The 13793-nt window shown below is 52.1% G+C and overlaps 1 protein-coding gene across 2 annotated transcripts in view; it reads left to right on the top strand.

Moving 5' to 3' along the window:
- Positions 1-10637, top strand: part of Fam178b (family with sequence similarity 178 member B) — a 135633-nt gene extending 124996 nt beyond the window's left edge. For both annotated transcript variants that reach the window (XM_059282204.1, XM_059282205.1), the window contains 3 exons: positions 8348-8425; positions 8788-8940; positions 10285-10637. In XM_059282204.1, the coding sequence (XP_059138187.1) occupies positions 8348-8425; positions 8788-8940; positions 10285-10317 (264 nt within the window). In that variant the 3' untranslated portion in view covers positions 10318-10637. The remainder of the gene's footprint in view (positions 1-8347; positions 8426-8787; positions 8941-10284) is intronic.
- The last annotated feature ends 3156 nt before the right edge of the window (positions 10638-13793 follow it).

Here is a 13793-nt window from a genome sequence, read left to right on the forward strand (position 1 = left end):
GGCTCTCTCCTGCCTGTGAGTGAAACCCTAAGTTGACCTCCTTTCCTCGGCCACCCTGGCCAGGGGTAAAGAAAGAGCTTCTGTCCCAGAGTCAAGGCTCACTGGCTTGGCATGGACTGTGATTGGCTGGCCCAGGTCACATGTATTCTGCTGGAGTCAACTCTGTAGACACCACCATGGAACATTTTGGCCTAAATGTAGGGGACAGGAAGCTGGGCCACTCTTACAAAGGAAGGGGTACATCCTAGGTACCCAGAAACTTTGGGCTGCACAGCACGCCCTGTTCTTCTGTCATGGGCTTTGAGAGAAACCAGCTCTCTGTGCAGATGGCCAGTTCCAGTTACTCCTTGCAGAGCTCCGCATGCTCACTCATGCCCTCAGGCCCACATGCTGAGGTTCATGCATGTGTATAAGCCTGGACTCACACACAGTCACACATATAGATTCCCATAGCCAGAGATTCTGGGCCCCTCGCAGAGCTAGGTTTTCCGTCCAGACTCCCATGGGATCAGGGTCTCTGTTTCCAGCTGGAGAAGCAGGAAGAGCTACTGTTACTGCTTGTCATCTTACTTGTCCCCAGCCCCACCCCTAAAGGAAGCTAACGGGGAAGGGTGGACAGGGTGGGATCACTCTCTCAAGGATTTGCCCACAGTCCTGTGGTTCCTCCCTCTGGAGCCCAGACCTGGTCCAGCTGTCTGAGATGGCTTCACTTCAGCACTGCCCTTCCTCACCCCTCCTGCTTATGTCCTATCCCTGTCCCCTGTGCCAAAGCCTCCCAGCTCCCACTCAGTCCTCACAGCAGGAGCAGAAGCCCCTTGGGTCCATTCTCAGAGTTTAGGTAGAGCTTATAAGAGGATCCCACTGTGAGGGGTCTGGGGTCTCAGAACTCATTTCCTGGAAAGTTAGGACAGGCTTGAGCTTATGCTCTGAGGAAGTGGAGGGTGGAGGGTACATCCTGGGCCTCTCAGATCCTCCAGCACCCTGGGAGGAGACCTCTGCCTCCTGACACAGCTGGGGTCCAGGGAACAACTTTTCATTTAGTGTTGTTCCCAGCAGCTGAGCCGGAAGTCCTGTTCCTGTCTAAATGCTACCAGCCTGTCCCCTGTCACCCTAAAGTGGCCTCATCCCTGTGCCATTTTTAGGGCTCCACCCATCCTCCCGGCCCATCACTTTCATTTACAGAATAGGGTGGCCTGCCTAGCCAGCCCAGTGAATCTGGCAGGCTGTGTCTGTGACGTCTGCTGCCTGACCTCTTGACCGTGTATCTTCAGGGACTCTGGTCTAGGAAAGGGTATTATGTCACACGTCTCATTTCCTAGCAGTTAATCATGTGTCCTCATCATTTCCTACTTGAAAGAGCTAGTGACCAGCCCCCTGTCCTGGCAGAGTCTCTTTGGAAGCCAGCTTTTCTTTCGGAATGGAACCTTGGTTGCAGCCCTCTGCTCCATTGCTAATCTAGTGCCTGCCAAGGCCAAGGTCAGGGAGTATAACCTTGGAACTGGAGCTGCATGGACAAGGGGAGTAGCTTGTGCCGTTTGCTACTAGAAACAGGGAAGAAATGGCATCCTACAGATCCAAGATGGCAGGTGCCATGTGCCAGTGTTCAGGTGTAGTTAGAAACATGCATGGCTTGTGCGTCAGCGGACGCACAAGAGAGAGAGCCCTGCTGCTCTTCTTGAGCTGAAGCTCTTGGCTTGGGGCCTGTTCGTGGCCCTCCCTCAGGGTTACTCAGGACTAATGATACTGTTATTGTTTGCCCAAGCCCTGAAGGAGCACCTGGACCATGCCCTTGGGCACAGGCCAGTGTCCCCATCTACCCTAGGAGTAGCCTGGTCTCTGTGTCCTGTCTCTAGAACATCCAGGGATCTCTGCTCTCTCCTGCAGTGTCAGCCTCATTTAGAGAGGTTACACAAGTGTACACAAGTGCACACGTGCACACACACAGAGCCTTTCCTGATGAAGGGGGAGGATGCAGACATCTGTTTCTTGCTGTGCCTCCCCTAACTGGACATGTTGGGATCTAGCCAAACTTGAGCTTCCACATATGCCAAGACAGAGGGTCCCAGGCCTTCCTTCTCTGTACGTCTCATTGGATCAGGATGCTGTGACACTAGATTTAAATTTAATCTAAAAAAGGCAAATGAATCGTGGTCCACCTCTCACCGCGGGTAATCCAGTGATGGGCGCAGCTTCAGTCTCGAACTAGGTTGGTTCTAGAGCTCATCTTCTGCACATGCGCTCTTGTCCGTCCCCAGAGGACCCACAAGTGGCAGGAGTGGCACAGAGTGCAGGAGTCTCCTGGGATCAGTTGTCAAGCCAGGCTGGGCCTCCAGACCTTAGAGACTGAGCTGAATGTGTGTTCCCCAGGGTAGCCACCAGCCAGGGCCTGTGATGTCAAAGGCAGAAACCAAAGAGGTAGTCCTGGCATCCTGGTGCTGCTGAGCAGATATGCAGACACCTGCAGGGTGAGTTAGAGAGCCAAGTGGGTGCATCTCCCTCATCCGCCTTCCTCTGGCCAACCTCGGTTCTCCTCAGTCCCAGCAGCTGCCCAGAGCCTGGCTGGGCCTGCTTCCACAGGGTCCTCTTGTCCATGGAAAGTCTACAGTCCCCTTCTGCCTGGCAGGATCTGAGGAAAGGGTCCATCTAAAGACTCCAGGGTAAGACTCCATCCTCGGTTATGACCTGAGGTAGGGAGAAACTGCTGCTGGGTTAGAGAAAGTGGCTTCCTGGAACTCCCTTCTCTCTCTCTCCCCTTTGGCGTAAATAACCCAGCCTACCCCCTTGGCATTAGCTAGCAGGGGATTTCCTGAAGGATGAAGTTCCTGGGAAATGTCCACCCATGTTCCCTTTTGTCTCATTTGACAGAAACTTGCAAATGAGTTCCACTTGTCCCAGGAGACTTGAGTGATTCCTGGGACCAGAACTAATTGGAACAGAACCAGAGGTGCCACCTGCCTGTTATCTGCTGGGGGACAAGCCTTGTGATCCTTTCATCCCTGGGTTCTGATCTGGGGGAGGGCAGGCATGAGATGTGCCACAACGAGCTACTGGGAAGAGCCCCGCCAGACTCCAGGGAGAGACCCAGGAAATGGAAGCAAAGGCCTTGCTGGCAATGTGGCCCAGGGACAGCACCGCCTTGGCTTGTCAGTATTGGGTCCAGACACGTCCTGTTCTTCACCCTGTGCCTCTGTCTTCTGAGTCCTTGGCTGAGGTTTCCTGGATGTCTTTCCCACTGTGCTTTCCCAGCCTGGACTCATGTTTGCGCATGAGGGGCTGGGCTCCTCAACTGGCTGGGGTCCTGCTGCTCCAAACAAGGTACGAGGCCTGGACATTGCAGCCCACCACCAGGGAAGACTGACTCCAAAACCATACTAACCCCACCCCCCAGCTACACACACACACACGCACACGCACACGCACGCGCGCACACACACACTCACTCACTCACACAGGCTGAGACCTGGAAGGGGCCGCCCTTGGATTGGGGGAAAGGCCACCTTATGGTCCCAAAGGTAGAGGAAAAGGGCAGAGGGGTAGTCTGGTGGGGGCTGCATAGCCCACAGCCCACGTCCTGTCCTATGGCCACCACTTCCTGCTTAATCTCTGTGGTGCCAGCCAGGACAGGAACAGGCTTACTAAATTCAGAAATTGGTCACTGTCACAGAAAGGGAAATATGACTCTTCACTTTACATACATCCTACTCCTACTGAGATGACCCCTTGGCTGCCCAGCACGCCTGCTTTGCACCCTAGCCCACCTCGGGTCCCCCAAGCAGTGGCATTTTAGAGGAAGGGTCTCGGGTTGTGCCTGCTCCAGGCCCAGAATCCCTAGTCCCTGCAAACGGTTTGCTTCCTAACTGACACGAAGAAACCGACCGCTCTTTGTCTCCAACAAGGAGACCTTTACCTGCGTGGTCTTGAGGAAATAAGAGAAGCTAGGCATGGCCAATGTCCACACTGAAACTTGGTGTTGTTGGTTTTTTTTCATTTGGTTTTTTGAGACAGTCGTGCCCCACCCCCCACCCCCATGCTGGGATTAAAGGCATGTGTCACCATACCCTTATTTTGTGTTGGAGGAACTAAGGATGAGACTCAGAACCTTACCTTTGCTAGACCGGGATTCTACCACTGAGCAACATCCTAAGCCAAAAGTGTTGGTTTTTTTTCCTCCAAAAGGTACTGGCAGGGCTCAGCATCTGCCTGCCCTGAGTAGGGTAGAGCCCTAAGACCTCAAGTTGAGTCAGAGTCTAACTTAGGGGCCCTCTCTTGCAAGGGTGAAAACATACCAACCCCCAGGCTGCAATGCATTTGGATTTTTCCTTTGGAGAAATGGCTTAGAAAATGTGGTGAACACCCTATTCCTCCTCCCCACATCCAGACCCCCCCCCCAAAAAAAAAAAAAAAAGCTCAGAATAGTTTATCTGGGGTTTTCCTTGAAGATTGAATTATGGGAATCTGTATGAGAGCTGTATTGTGAAACTTGATCTGTACACTGCTAATTTTTTCCCTTAGCGAACCCCCACTGCACAGGGTAAATGCACTGGTGGCCTCGTCCTCCTGAAGTCTTCCTCCAGGGCGTTCCTGGTAGCCTAAGGCCTGCCCGCCAAGCCTCCACCTTGGAAGATAAATCCTGCAGCCCAGATCATGCAAAGACATCCACAACTGAGCTTGGGGCAGGCCGTCTTCAGGTGGGGGCGGGGTGTACTAGAGAAAGGCATTTACAAGAGAAAGGGTTTAGGGGTGAGGAGGCACTAGATCCTTGGCCCTCCCCCCACCCTGTAGCCATCCTTTACACCTCAGGGGGTAGGTTCCCCCGCTTCCCCAGGCAGCGCCCCTCCCCCAGCTCCAGCGCGCTTGGGTGTTTTCTTTGGCGTCCTCTGCCACCTCTCACCATCCGTGTGCTCTATGCCAAGTGCTTTGCCCTGTCAGAAAGGGGCCTCAGCTGCTTTCCAAGGTCATGTTCCTCTCTTGCCCCAAACCTAGTTAGGCTCAATTAAAGTAGGCAGTGTCCTGTTAAAAAGTCACCAACAAATTTGGTGTGTTCTGACTCTGTCACTAAAGTATACATATTATACATTTTTTTTTTTTTAGACAAGTTCTCAGGTAGTACAGGCTATCCTTGAACTCACTGTGTAGCTAAGGATGACTTGGAACTTCTGATCCTCCTGTCTCTAAGGAATGCTGGAATTACAGGCATGTGCCAGCAGGCCCCATTTTCTAGTGCTGGGAATTGAACCTGAGGCCTCCTGCGTGCAGGCACTGTATTAAATGAGCTGTGTCCCCAGTTTCCAGAAATCGTCCTTTTCTTTTTCAAAAAAAGATTTTTATTATCTATGTAAAATATTTTTATTTTTAAATTAAAATGTAATCACATCACTTTCTCCCTTTCCTTTCCATTTCCTCACCCCTTCCCTGTACAACCCACCACCTTGCTTCCTCACAACCTCGTGGTCTCTTTTTCTCTGTTATTCCACATTTGTATCGATTTATTTAGAGACAGGTCACACCGTGTATCCCTGAGTAGCCTAAAACTCCCTATGTAGGCCAGGCTGGTCTCAAACTCCTCGCAGAAATCTACCTGCCTCTACCCTCCACGAATTCTGTTATTAAACACATATACCACTACATCCCTCAGATTTTTTTTTATTATTTTTGATCGTGTGTATGTGCGTGTATGGGGGTATGTACACATGCATACAGTCTGCGTGCTCAAGGGGGCCAAGGCATGGGAATCCCCTGGAGCTGGAGTTACAGGTGGTGGTGGTGAGCCTTCCAACTGGCAGCTGCCAGCTCTCCAGCCACCACCACCCACATTCATCAGTGGGGAAAAGAGGATGTGGGCTGAGGATGCGACTCGGGGGAAGAGTGTGTGCTTTAGTTACTCACTCCTGAGTTTAGCTCTAGGACACACACACACACACACACACACACACACACACACACACACACACACACGGTATGGAGGACAGCAAAAAGAATAGGAAAGGTGCCGGGCAGTGGTGGCGCACGCCTTTAATCCCAACACTCCAGGCAGATCTCTGTGAGTTCGAGGCCAGCCTGGTCTACAGAGCGAGTTCCAGGACAGGCACCAAAACTACACAGAGAAACCCTGTCTCAAAAAACAAAAACAAAAACAAAAAAATATGAAAGGCACACCCTGCAATCTTTTGTCCCAAAAAGACTGTACGCACTGGTGTGTTCAACTCACACCAGATATTGCTACCTTCTATCACCAGTTTCCCCCAAGAACCCTCTCATCAGCCCCCCACAACACAACCCTGCTCACTCCCTCTGCAGCCAGCCCTGTCCCCAAGCCATGCCCTCCCTTACCCCGTTCAAGCCCAGCCAGCTACCTGGCCAACCAGCCCTGCCTCCTCCCTATGCTCCACCTGTCTCTTACATCAGCCCCAGGATCTGGTGGTGTAATCTTCTGCCTCTGCCCCCACAGGGCCATTTTCGCCTCCAATCCTCCTGTCCTTTTAAGGCCCACTCTGGTTTAGTCACTTCCTCCCTGCAGCCCCACCACAGTCTGTCCAGAAGCAGAAGAACTCTTTCCCTTTTGGTCTCCTGTGCAGCTGAGATTTGGTATTTGTTAAGCAAATCATCCATTGCCTCTCAAAGCTCCTCCTCGTGCTGAGTAGAAGCTCTCAGTCAAGGGACGGTTGAGGTGGGCAGGCCTGAGCCTAGAGAACAGAGGGGTCGACTGAGTACCCTGGGACTCTGATTTACTGCTGGGATGGCCAGCACCAGGCAGCCCAAGGAGGAGGGGGCAGGGATGGCAGGTGGAGTCCAGTTTAGAAAGCTTGGATATTGTCCTCCCCATGGCGGCCCTCCTGGAGGCCTACCCTTTCCACTTTGTTTCTTCTTTGTTGCCCCGTAGGCCCCCCCACTGACACCTAGCCTGGTCAACCTGTGAGTCAGGTCCCCTGGAGGCTTTGGCTGTTCTGCGGGTGTCTTCCGCAAGGCAGGTGCTGCCTCTGGGAGCCCAGGTGGCATTTCTCCACAGGATACATTGGTCTCAAGAAGTCAGTACATGGTGCCAAGTTGAGTACCTATAGAAGTGGTTCTCGGGAAGGCTCCTGGGTCCCTGCAAAAATGATGCCCTTGTTTCTTGGCCACTATCTGGCGATCCAGAAGGGCAGGACTACAAAGGCAAGGAAGGGCCTGGGGCCGGTTGAGAGCCCTCCTGGCCATCCCGGGCTTTCCTCTTTCATCCCTTCTCTTCCCCCGAGGCCTCAGTGTGCAGCCATTGTCCTTATCTTAGATGGAAAAGGAGCCAGAGGACAGGGCTGAAAGACCTCTGTGTAGAGGTGGTGTGCCTGCAGACAGGAGTCCACAGTGCCAAGAGCAGGCTGCCTGGTGTCAGCGACCCTTCGTCTGTCAGAACTAGAGTCCATTTTCTTTGCAGAGCAGGCAGAGGCCCCCTAAACGAATACCTCCAGTAGAGGGTCCAAGGGTGTCATGGACCTAATCCCTTCTCTCATTCAGTAGAACTGGCCTTTGTCCTAATTTTCTTCTTTTCCTTTTTGTCTCTTTCTTGTGTTCATTGTTGTATATTTTCTTTTGTTTTTGAGACAGGTTCTTCATCCTTTGTAGCCTTGGCTGGCCTTGAACTTGTGATCTTCTTGCTTTAGCTTCCAAGTTAGGGATTATAGGTATGCTCCATCATACCCGGCCTTTGTTCTGTTTTTACCTCTGAAGTTTCCAGTGGCAAGAGTGAGTGTGGGCCAGGCGGTGGTGGCGCACGTTTTTAATCCCAGCACTCAGGAGGCAGAGGCAGGCAGATCTAGCCTGATCTACAGAGTGAGTTCCCAGGCTCCAAAGTGACACAGAGAAATCCTGTCTCAAAAAACCAGAAAAAAAAAAAAGTGAGGGTGGACTTGGTGGGGAAGGTACACAGATAGTTCCCACTGGCCTCTCCTTCCCTCACCAGCTTCCTGCTGTGCCTGGGTTTGTGCAGGTGCTTATCCGCTGTGGGGCACATTTCCAACGTGGGGCTTAGAGGTTGTACAGGGGATAGTTTCACCTCAGTCACTGACCACTGTCTCAGCAAACAGGCCTTACAGAGGTCGGAGTACATAGACCCTCTGGACTTCCAGAGTGAGGCTTGGGGTAGTATGGCTTTCTGGATGGCAGGCATTTGGGGGTCAATTGTTAGTTACAAGGAATGTGGGTACAGCCTACTGGGACAGTCACAGCTCTGAGACATTGAGTCCAAGTTCTGTTCATGCAGGCCTTCCTTGAAGATGCTTTCGTGAAAGCTGTTGCTGTGTGCTGAGAAAAGAAACCTTCCCAGGCTCAGATGAGCGTCTTTGTGCTCTCTCTCTCTCTCTCTCTCTCTCTCTAGGTCTGCTATCTGTGCCACAGCCTCCTGACACTGGCTGGGGTGGTGGTCAGTAGCCAGGATATCACTCCAGATCAATGGGTGAGTCTCCCAAGATGCTGGAGCAGGGTAGGGTTGGGTGTCCGGTAGTATCTACTGCATCAAGGAATGCGGGGCCCGTAACAGCCAGGGTGGAACCAGCCTTCCATCAGGAACCACAGAGTGAGAGGCCAAGAAAAAAGTGGCAAGGGCTGCCAGAGCCCCTTCCTCCCACCATGTCTCAAAAGCCATTCCAAAAGATGCTGACCTGCCCCTTGAAGCTGCCCTTCGCCTCTCCTCCCTTTCCTACCCGGCTTCCCAGCAGTCCCTCAGAGATAACACTCCCTTTCTGACTTAGTTCGCCTTCTTGCACGGCCTCCAGAGTATGCCTGGCTTATGTCACGCCTCCTCCTTCTCCTCTTCAGGGTGAGCTGCAGCTGTTATGCATGCAGTTGGACCGTCACATCAGCACCCATATCCGGGAGAGCCCCCAGGCCATGCACCGGACCAAACTCAAGGACCTAGCCACCCAGACCTACATCCGCTGGCAGGACCTGCTGGCTCACTGTCAGCCCCAGGTGGTGTCCCATAATCCCCTAGACCTGGGAGGGAAGGGAAGTGGTCAGTCGGTGGGGCTTGGCAGATCCAGCAGTACATCCACCCCCACTGCAGCTGCTGGACTCCAAAGGGAGAGGGTGGAGTGGGCAGTGTGGTGGAGGGTGGGGATGTCTCGGGGGGACCTTCATTCTTAATCCAGGACCCAGGGAGGGGATGCAGAAGGGAACATAGGGAGGCCTGTTTATGAACAAAAGCAAAGAGAAACTCAGCCTTGGAGAGCTGAGCAAGACCGGTTTGTCATGAACAGCCAGGAAGGGACACCAGGGGCAACAGCTGTTGCCCTTGTCCTGTCCACTTGTCCTGTAGACCTCAGCTGGCCTCTTGCTTTGTTAAGAGCATTTCCCAGGCTGCTCTGTTTTGTTTTGTTTGGTGGTGGTAGTACTTGAACCTAGGGACTCGTGCGTGCAAGCTGAGCAAGTGCCCTGTCTCTCCTCACATCTGCAGCTTCCACTCTCCTTTCTATAGGAGCAAGCTCTGTTCTCGAATTGGCTCAGCTCATCTAGGTAGTACTATTTTAGCAAAAGTTTCCTGAGCGAAGATCCTTTTCTACAGGAACCTGAAGAACCCTTAGGAGGCAGGGACTGTTAGAAGCCCGTTTTACAGATGAGCAGACTATCCGAAGGCTCCAGAGGGTCAGTAGCTTGCCCCATCCGGCAAGCAGCTTGAGTAAATGTAGAAATCAGGGCTTACAGCCAGCATCACTCCTTGGCACAAAGCAATCCCCATCTGCACACTCCCTTCCACCCCCCATTTCTCCAATAAGCGTGCAGTGTTGGGCTGGCCCTGAGCCCCCACGCCCTTAATGGAGACAGCTGGACTCCCTGTTCCCATCTTGCCTCTCCCTGACTCCTCCCTTACAATTCCCTCTAACCCCTGACTTGAGGCTGACACACTGGCCACAGGCTGTGGCTTAGTGCTCAAATTTCGCAAGTCCCTGAGAAACAGAAATCTGGAAGTCAGACCTCACCAGATCCACTGGCCTCTGGTGGAAGCCTCGTTTGTCATAAGGAGGAAGTGAAGTGATTGGAGCCTGCCTGAGTGTGCACAGATACCATCTTCGTCCCATCTCCCTTGGGCTGGTAGTAGCAGGAGATGGGACCCTGGCTGAGCCTTCTGGGCACTGCAGTCAGGTGGCCTGTTGACCTACTGTATCTGGTCCCTGAACCTTAGTCTTAGTGTCACAACACTGGTAGGAAGGAGGCCTCTCCGGTAGATGTTGAATGGACACCACCAGTACAGGGACCTGTGGACAGAGGGCAGTACCGGGGCCAGGCCATTACAGACTGCTTTTCTCCTCTTCACAGGGCCAGTACTTCAACCCTTGGAAAGACATTTAAAGGGATAAGGGCAAATTTGCCCAGCTCCGGACTCCAGCAAGAAGAGAAGTGTAGGAGGTAAAGAATGGAGGCTGGAGGCGGCCCAGCCCAGTGAAGCCACATTAATGCCACTGGGGTCCTTGTCTCCCTGACCGTCCCCACCCTTGAACTCCCTGCCTGCTCAGCTGTCTCTACTCTCCTGGGCTCTTGTCACTACCGTTCTGGCTTCCTGGGCCTCCTTCTTGGCCACTGTCCACCCTCCCCATTGCCCTGCACCTTGTTCTCTCTGTCCATCATTAAAATGGGGTTCCTTTGTGCACATTAAAGTCTTATTTTCAGCATCAGTGGTTTCCTTTCTTAAATCCCTATGCCGAGGGCTCATGCCCAGCACCTAGCCTCATGTCTCGCCTCTGCTGGTCTCACCTCTGACAATCATGTGACTGACTGGGGACTAGGACCCACCTGCACTTGAGGACTCGGTATATCTCTAACTGGAGTTGCTAGAGCCTGGGCACTCTTAGATGAAGAACATTTGTCTGGATCCTGTCTGGGACTATCCCGTCCCTTCTAGGGGCGCTATACAGAGAGGATGGTGGATGAGGGCTGTAATTATGCTTAATTCAATTTATTATTGATCTCTGAAATCAACTCCTTAGAATTAGGAGTGAAGTAGGGTCCAAAAGACAATTCTGGATCCCACTATTCCTTTCTCTGGCCTTGCCTCCAGGTCAGTTTCATTGGGTCCTGATCTCTAATTGTGTAATTGGATGTCTTTGATCTGTACCCCTGGAGTAGTGAGTGGGCCCTTTTGCACCTCCAGGAGCAGCCCCCTAGCCCTATTTACTTTCTTATCTGTCCACTCTTCTGATAAAACCCATGCTCATCCCTGGCCCCTTCTGACACTTTCAGGGTTGGAGTAAACTTTGCAACAGATATAAGAGGGAGCCAGGAGGTGACAGAGGATGACTCCTGCCAACCTGACTTGTGCCCACATCTCAGGTGGTGATGCCCTTGGAGTTCCCATGGCTATTGCATAGTTTTCTCTGTTATGTGTTCCAGGGACTTGACTAGAAGACAGACACACAAGAAAGAGCATACCTAAAGTCAACCGCATACCTTCCTAGGCCTGTTTCAGACACAGGTACCTCCTTCTCTGGGTCCCCAGAAGGACAGAGCTAGAGGCATCTATTATTTAGTCAGGCTCTGCACAGTACTGGGTACCACAGAGGACGTCTTTTCTGTCTCTCAAAGCCTTTGCCAAATGAGAAGTGGAAGAAACCCTTCCAGAGCCAGGTGACTTGGACGTCCAGTGATTTGACTGATAGTTCTGGCTTCTCTTCCTGGCTGCATCACATGCCCCTTTGGCATACCCTCACACCCCAGCAGCATCAAGCAGGTCAGCCTCAGATCTCTGACAGGAGGGCAGGGACTCTGGAGAGGCGGCCCTCTGCCCCCTGCCTCTGGGCACCCGTTTGACACTGTACATCCTCAGTTAATCCTCAGTAACTGGGTTTGCTCTGAAAACCTGGAAATCACCTTGAAATTCCCCTCTTTTGTTCTCATTGCCAAGGGGGGGGGGCGGGGGGGACTGTAGGAAGGCCTGAGAGGCTAAACTGGGGAGTTTCCAGTTCTCGAAGCTGCCCTTACCTGGCTTTAAGAAAAGGGATCAAGCTGTCCATCAACGTAGACATCTGGAATCCTCCCTGGCTCCTTACTCCCCAAACCTACTCATCCCTGAGAGAAATAGATACAGGGGAGAAGAGGTGTTGGTGACAACCCAGTCCCTTCCAGAAGCCTGGCTGTAACCTGAGCGGAGGTACGCGATGTGAGGTCACTCAGGGGTGGACAGGATCCCCTGGGTCATGTAATTGTCCTGCTCGGAGACTGACTGGGAGCTGACCAGGCCTAAAACTGGGTTGGAATCAATTCGAAACGGAGCCTCATCAAGGCCAAGGATTCTGGAATGAAGCTGGCAGTTTTACCGTTTGCCCTCCAGGTTTTTGACCCTAAGCCCCTGGGAAAAGGCAGGGATATCCTGATAGAAGCCAAGTGGAAAAGTAGTATCCTGGGCTGTGATGACGGATGTTTTCCTGCTTCCTTTTGGTGTTGCTGGAAGGGAGGGCCTGGGAAGGGAAAAGCTTCCCAGGTGGACAGCTTTGATAACTCTCCTTTCGGAGGAAGTAGACCAAGGAAGTCCTTTTCCTATGTCCCAGTTCCCTGGGTCGCAGTAGTCAGTGCCTTGAAAGATGGCCAACCCTAGTCTTCTCCCTCTCCCACCTGTGGGGAGACTGCTCACTACCTTGGAAATGGTCCAGGTCCAAGGAGGCCTTGACTAGAGACCCCAGTGCACACTCTAGGCCTTCCTTTCGCCACTTAGCTTGGCAAGGGTAGTTGGTAAGAAGCAGGGTACTATGGCTTATGACCAATATTGGGGTTCTAGAAAGGTTGACTTAAACTCAGTGGGTTCTGTTGGGGTGCGTTTAATATGTCTTCTTATGTTTAACATGTCTTCTCAAGCACTTAAGCTATAGTAAAAGGGGCACCGGAAGGGGGGGGGTCTGATCTGTCAGGCTTGAATAAGGATTAGGGTGTGATGCCTTCCATAGACTATGCTAGGTAGGCCTAGGGAGATTACACAGATATATATCCTTATTTTTTCTTTTTTTTTTTTTTTTAGTATTTTTTTTTTCTTGATGGAAGATCCAGGATCCTTATTTTCTGCCAGCTGTCCTTTTATTAAAAAGCATGAATCACGAACAAGTAGTCATGCGAGGAAACTTTATCTTTTGCCCACCCACCTGTGGAGAAGACCGGAGGCAGCAAACAGAGTGTGGCAGGGAATGTGCAGAGGCAGAGCATGGGGGTGGGGGGTGGGAGGGAGAACCTGGTGGGGAGGGCTTACAGGCTCTGTTACTGGAGCAGTCTTATTTCCATCTCCGTCCCTGGCTTAGAAGACCCTGTCGCCTGCCATGAAGGTACAGAATACTGTACCTGCCGGTGAAACCAAAACCTTCTGAAACTTTCCACTGGGCCACCTTGGAGGTAGAGCCGGGGAGCTCAGATCACTACAGAGTAGTCCTCATTCCTGGGGGCAGGAGAAAGAAAAACAACAGGAAATGGAGCATCAGCTTGGTGCATGGTGACCGAAAGGTAGAAATGGGAATCACCACACTCAAGTTACTTTTTTTTTTTTTTTGAGACAGTCTCACTAGGGTGCCCAGGATGGACATGAACTCAAGGGCTCACAATTTTCCTACCTCAGCCTTCCCAAGCAGCTGGGGCCGTAGACTCCTGCCATCACTCCAAGATCTCATTCAAAATTTTGACCTTGCTGTTTATGTGAATTTGAGCCATTTTTGCTTAATCTTTCTGATAAAATGAGAGAAACAGTAGCTGGCTTGGACGCCCGGCTTCAGCCTTCCAGGGCTGAGGACACTTTTAAAGTGTCCTGAGTGTGATGTGAGGAAATAGGACAGCAGGTCATAAAAGCCAGTGCA

Source organism: Peromyscus eremicus, chromosome 16_21 (assembly GCF_949786415.1).
Source record: "Peromyscus eremicus chromosome 16_21, PerEre_H2_v1, whole genome shotgun sequence".
Lineage (NCBI taxonomy): Eukaryota > Metazoa > Chordata > Mammalia > Rodentia > Cricetidae > Peromyscus > Peromyscus eremicus.